This window comes from Leptidea sinapis, chromosome 20, assembly GCF_905404315.1.
Source record: "Leptidea sinapis chromosome 20, ilLepSina1.1, whole genome shotgun sequence".
Lineage (NCBI taxonomy): Eukaryota > Metazoa > Arthropoda > Insecta > Lepidoptera > Pieridae > Leptidea > Leptidea sinapis.
Window position 1 is genome coordinate 10,283,968 of NC_066284.1, and position 6,043 is coordinate 10,290,010.

The 6,043-nt window shown below is 35.6% G+C and overlaps 1 protein-coding gene across 1 annotated transcript in view; it reads right to left on the reverse strand.

The window, feature by feature from the left end:
- The window catches only part of LOC126970127 (protein MON2 homolog), a 72,303-nt gene extending 69,734 nt beyond the window's left edge, over nucleotides 1–2,569 (reverse strand). The window contains exons 1-2 of the mRNA XM_050815856.1: nucleotides 2,320–2,569; nucleotides 640–771 (exon numbers count right to left, since the gene is read on the reverse strand). Coding sequence (XP_050671813.1) covers nucleotides 640–771; nucleotides 2,320–2,439 — 252 coding nt within the window. The 5' untranslated portion in view covers nucleotides 2,440–2,569. The remainder of the gene's footprint in view (nucleotides 1–639; nucleotides 772–2,319) is intronic.
- Nucleotides 2,570–6,043: the final 3,474 nt, after the last annotated feature.

Below are 6,043 nucleotides of genomic sequence, written 5' to 3' on the forward strand. Positions count from 1 at the left end.
ATTTGCGAGAATTCTTTCATTATTTTTCTGCACTGTGAACGGCTCGATCACCAGGCGTTGCGTAGAGACGTCGCTTCATCGTGTCTTCTATCGCAATCATCACGGGGAGTGTTCGTAAGATCTGTTTCACCTGATTTCTGCGGGCGAATTCCACCTTCGCACGACACACCACAAATCAGGATATAATCACCATGTGGATGTGTGGCATTCTTCCACAGTGCTGTTTTCAAGTACCGTTCTTCTACAACCAACTAAGCTGTCGTGCATTTTTTTTTTGTGAACAATACTATATGGGTACCCCAAGCGAGTACACATTCCTTTAAGGCTGGGTAAGGTTCCTGTAGTTCTTCTGGTGTTGCAAGAGAATGATCACCACCACCCAGATGATGATCACTTAACAACAGGTACACTTGTTTGTCCACTATTTTCCATACTTAACTTCACTTAAAAGAAAAGCAACTAAAATTAGAGAATGTGAATTTTCTTGTTCAGTTTGTAAACAGTATCATATCTGAATAATTGGAGTAGAATGTGGTACAGACACCCCATATCATAAAAATTTTAGAAAAGAACTGGTTGCATCTGGATAACTATATTATAATACTAATAATTATATACCAGTAGTAGCAAGCTCCTCACCTTAATGATTTTTACATCTTTAGACTCACATCCCTGTACCAATGGATATAATATCTGATTGACCACACCATACAGAGAGGCCTGTGGATTGTTGGCTGCCAGAGATAGCTTTTCTATAGCTTCATCACAAGCCTTAAACATAAAGACAGTTAATCAGACTAAATAGTTCTACAAATAAAGTGTTACAATTGATATTTTTAGAAATGTAAAATTTTATAATACATAAAACATAGCTAAAATAATAATAATCATTTATTTCGGATTCATCCTTACACGAGATTACATCCATATTTGTTAGTACAATTAAGATATACTTAAGAATTATGTTATAACCATTGTACTTTGGAAATTAGAAATTTAAATATAGGTTGTGATTAATGATGAGATTGACAATTTAAAAGTGATCAATTCATCTATACTTTACTATAGTTTTGCTTGTTTAACATATTGTCATAATACTAAGTGATCCCGCTCTCTTCAACCCTAGAGTAATCACAATTCACAAGTGTGTTGCCAGCTTCTTTGATGGCCTTCATCTGTCTTTTATGTGGGATTTATTTAATCAAAATTGATTGATTTGAGATTTGTTTTGAGTGGCAAAAGTGTGTATGTGTGTATCTGTGGGACATCCTATAATAAAGTCTCTCTCTATTGGTGCTGGTATCTTCAAAGCCAAGTAATTTTCCTTTAATTTCCAGAATCCAAAATCAGTTTGCACTTCAATGATTTGTTAGAACATTAATTGGATTGGCCTCTGTATATAACTGGCTTTAACCATATGTTTAAGCAACCATGCTTAAACCATTAAGGAATCTCTCTGGTGAATATTAGGATTTGTGGGTGAAATGGTGATGTCCTTCTTCAGTAATCCATTAAAAATACTGTCCTGTATGACTAGATAAAAGTTTAAGACCAGGTAATTGTTAGCACCATTTCGTGTCAATAAATACAGCCTAATTTAACAGAGGGTTGAAAATGCTATCATACAACAACATGCTTGTAATAGCAGTACCTAGGCATTTTTTAACAACATTCAGGGAAAATAGTTGATACCAAGCAACCAATTGAAGTTTATTAAAAAGAAAGACTTATTATCTATATATTTATTAATAATATATATAGGTATATGTGTGTGTGTGTGTGTACACATAAATGACAACATGAACACTCTGAGGAGCATAGTTCTGTGAGTGTGCCTGATAGGTGAGGCTGGTAGCAGCACTGGTGTGCAATTATTATGTATAAAATTTATATTATTATTCCCAATATACTTGTATTATTTTTGTCAAAAGAGGAGGCAACCTGGCAAGAGGCTCACAGGATGGGGAGTGGTGAGGCATCAAGAGATGTGTAGATGGCAGTTATGATGGGAGTAAGCTCTTTTCATGATGGTTTATATTAAATATTTAAATCTCAGTTAAATACAATAATATTAATTTCCACCTAAAATATATGATATACATAAACATACTAATAATATAAAATATACATAATATGTATAAATATATTTATAACACTATATACTTCCTTATTGAAATTAATAAATATTAAGTAGGTATGAGTTTATATGAAAACAATGTACTTCAAATAGACACCTAAATTATAAATAAGAAATAGTTTTAATAAATCTAATCGTATCATGAATAAAATGGAAAAACAAAATAGAAAAAAATCACAAACCTCCCTAATTTGAGGATATTTCTTCTTAGTTTCCAGGCTAAGGTTTTTGAAGTCATTTTGCAGAACATCCATAAATTTCTTTGTGGAGTCGTCGCCAGTAACAGCGCTAACGAACGCCATGGTATTTATTGTGTAGATTTATTTTAATAAGACTTCATCTTTCAGTAAATACTAATATAATTAAATATTATGAAAATTCACAAAAATAACTGAAGTGCCATGTACACAAGTCACAATTCACAACACAATTGACATTGACACATGCAGTGACAACTGGCAATTAACAAATGATATTTGACAAGTCACGAATGTCAAATAAAAGTGACATTTTTTTATTCCATGACTATGGATCCTTCAGTCGAAATAATAAAATTATTGGTTCAAACGTGAGAGTGTCGTTCACGTTGCTCGAGCAGCTAATGGCTGTGCTAATGCTACAGTTTAGCGATGTGCCGCTGTAGCCTTTATTCAAATATTTTAATCAAAATAAGAGGTCACTTATATGTTTTCACTAACCGCGCAACTAGAGCCGCTTATTTCTTTAGAAGTTTAGACAGTCAAACGTCCAGGCAACCAGTGCAATATGCAGCAACCACCTCAGATGCTACTATAATGAGACAGCTAGTTATTTCAGGATGAAAATTCACCTGTAAGACATTTTTTTTAGAGAAAATGATGTATTTTTAGAGACTGAGCGTTTGGCGATTAAATAAAACAACTGCTTGACTGTGAGGAATATGTGGAAGATATGATTTATTAAAAAGTTACTTGATTTATATATACAAAATCCTTAAAACTAGTTACCCAATTACAATTGTTACTTAAAAAATATTTACAAGTTCAGAAAATACACACCAATACTAAAGCTTACATTTTAACCAATAGTAAAACGTATCATTCAATAAGAATTGAGAACAATATTATGTGTTCTATCTCGCTCTAAAACTAATGCTATCGCAGTTTGTGTAAACTTGCATCGAACCTCGATCATACGATGTCACTGAGCATTCAGCACCTACGCTGTCGCTCATTGATTAAAATTGCATGAATAGCGATCGACGCCCGAGTCCCGACGCTTCACTCGTAGTCGTCAGTCGAGTCCGCTCGGCCATGTTGTGCGGTTGTGTAACGCGGAGCATATGACTGATCACGTGAGTATATCTGCGATCGTCGAGAGAACGTGACGATGCTCGTACATTGATGAGATTATTACTGGTGATCTGTATGATTCTATGAGTTGATGTACAGCATTATGAAATGGTTCTTATCAGAGCTAATATTACGTTATATAAAATAAAATGTTCTTTTCAGAACGAATCTTTCGGCATAGGCTTATTACAGTTATTATGCACGATTACTATTTCTACGATCTATAATGCTACGTTACAAGTTAGATATTAGACATTTGTATTAATTGATATTATTGGTTGTAGGTACAGCTACAGGTTCTTATCAGAGCTAATATTACGTTATATAAAATAAAATGTTCTTTTCAGAACGAATCTTTCGGCGTACGCTTATTACAGTTATCACGATTACTATTTCTACGATCTATAATGCTACGTTACAAGTTACATATTAGACATTTGTATTAATTGATATTATTTGTTGTACAGCTACATATTCATATTAAATCGTGGTTTTAGAGACTCTACCCAATAAATATCAATGCTTTGCATTATAAAGTTTTCAAACCTGGATCCTTAAGAATAAATCGAGACTAGTAACTCTCTGCAGGTGGATTGTGGAAGTTGTTAACAGTCGGTTCAAAAGGAATTTCAAAATATTTTGAAATAAATATTTTAATGTAGAATCCAAATTAGATATGCCAAATTATTTAACAGAGCATGTAGTTGGGCATCAGCTTAACAGAAGCCTAGCCATTTTTACACCAATGGATGCTCAATTCCCACAGCTAGCCATGTTCCCCCTATGGAAATATCAGATCTGATATTGTTCGCTCTAGGAATATATCAAATAAAACAAGTCCGCTCATACAATGGGGAACATCTCCCTTCAAACGGCACTGTTATTGTGGAGATTTGCCATGACGTAAGAATTACTAATGTACCAGGCTTTTCGTCTTCACATGATACAGTGTTAATCCAGGCAAAAATAAAATCACTACATCACAGCAGTAAAGTATATTATGTCTACATGTTATTAAAAATAGACGGCACTACTTGGGAAGAAAATATGTCTGGTTATTACTGCAGCCGTATAATTGGAAAAAGAACAGTAGGTAGCTGTGCCCGTGTGATGACGATTGTTTTGTACCTTGGGTGGGCTCGGCATCAGACTGATACTATAGTCTCACCTGCACAATTTCTAGACGATATATTGGCAAGGGATGATATTAAAAATGAAGAATAAAAATGTTTCAAGTAACACAAGTTTATTTGTTTTATTCAGAGCTGCAGAACCCAATTAATGTTGCAGGAATTGGTATCGTTATGAATTTACATATAGTATCTAGTCCAGTTAGCATCCAGCACAAACATCTACACATTCATATATTCCACCAGTTTACTCTGTAATCAAAGAGAATTTAAACACTACGTTCGTAACTACATGCTACAGCAAAAATAATCTATTTGTTTTATTGTTTGTACTGTTGATTGTTGTGAGAGAGTCCTACTGTCAATTTGAGTAACATGTGAAACATAAAGCTTTGTAAATTAAAAATTAAAATCTGTGACTGTATTGCTAGCATTTAGAAATGCGATACTTGTAAACAGGATGTTTATTTATATAAAAATGGAAAAATCATTTATAATAATGTTAAAAAAACATTGCGTGCGTACAAAGTACACATGTCAGAAGTGACACCTGCATGGTGCATGAACCTCTAAACTGCATATGAATTCCTGGTACGTGTTGCTAGGATGACACATGTTTTCAACCGCTATGAAAGACATTCCTACCACCACTAATATATATAGTAATATGTTCTCCTGGTGTCTATGTAGCAATACGTCGTGCGCCTGTAGTCAGAATATATTAAGGTATACTCGCGCCATACTTAAGACAATCTCTTCTTTAACTATGATCACCTGATACCAAAACATTGTATTATTCTTCCTATCTCACTATCTCCCATGCTATTTTTTTTTATTTTTTTATGGAATAGGAGGACACGAGCGTACGGATCACCTGGTGTTAAGTGATCACCGCCGCCCACATTCTCTTGCAACACCAGAGGAATCACAAGAGCGTTGCCGGCCTTTAAAGAAGGCGTACGCGCTTTTTTAGAAGGTACCCATGTCGTATCGTCCCGGAAACACCGCACAAGGAAGCTCATTCCACTGCTTTGTAGTTCGTGGAAGAAAGCTTCTTGAAAACCGCACTCTGGACGACCGCCACACATCCAGATGGTGGGGATGATATCCTAACTTGTGGCGTGTCGTGCGAAGGTGGAATTCGGCGGCAGGAATCAGGTTAAACAGCTCTTCGGAACACTTCCCGTGATAAATGAGGTGGAAGACACACAATGAAGCGACGTCTTTACGCAACGCCAAGTGATCCAGCCGTTCACAGAGCACTGGGTCCCCAACAAATCGAGCTGCTCTGCATTGCACGTGGTCAAATGGATCGAGTTGATACTGGGGTGCGCCAGACCAGAGATGACAGCAATACTCCATGTGTGGCCGGACCTGCGCTTTGTAGAGTGCTAGAATGTGCGCCGGCTTGAAGTATTGCCGTGCTCTATTGATATCACCCAGTT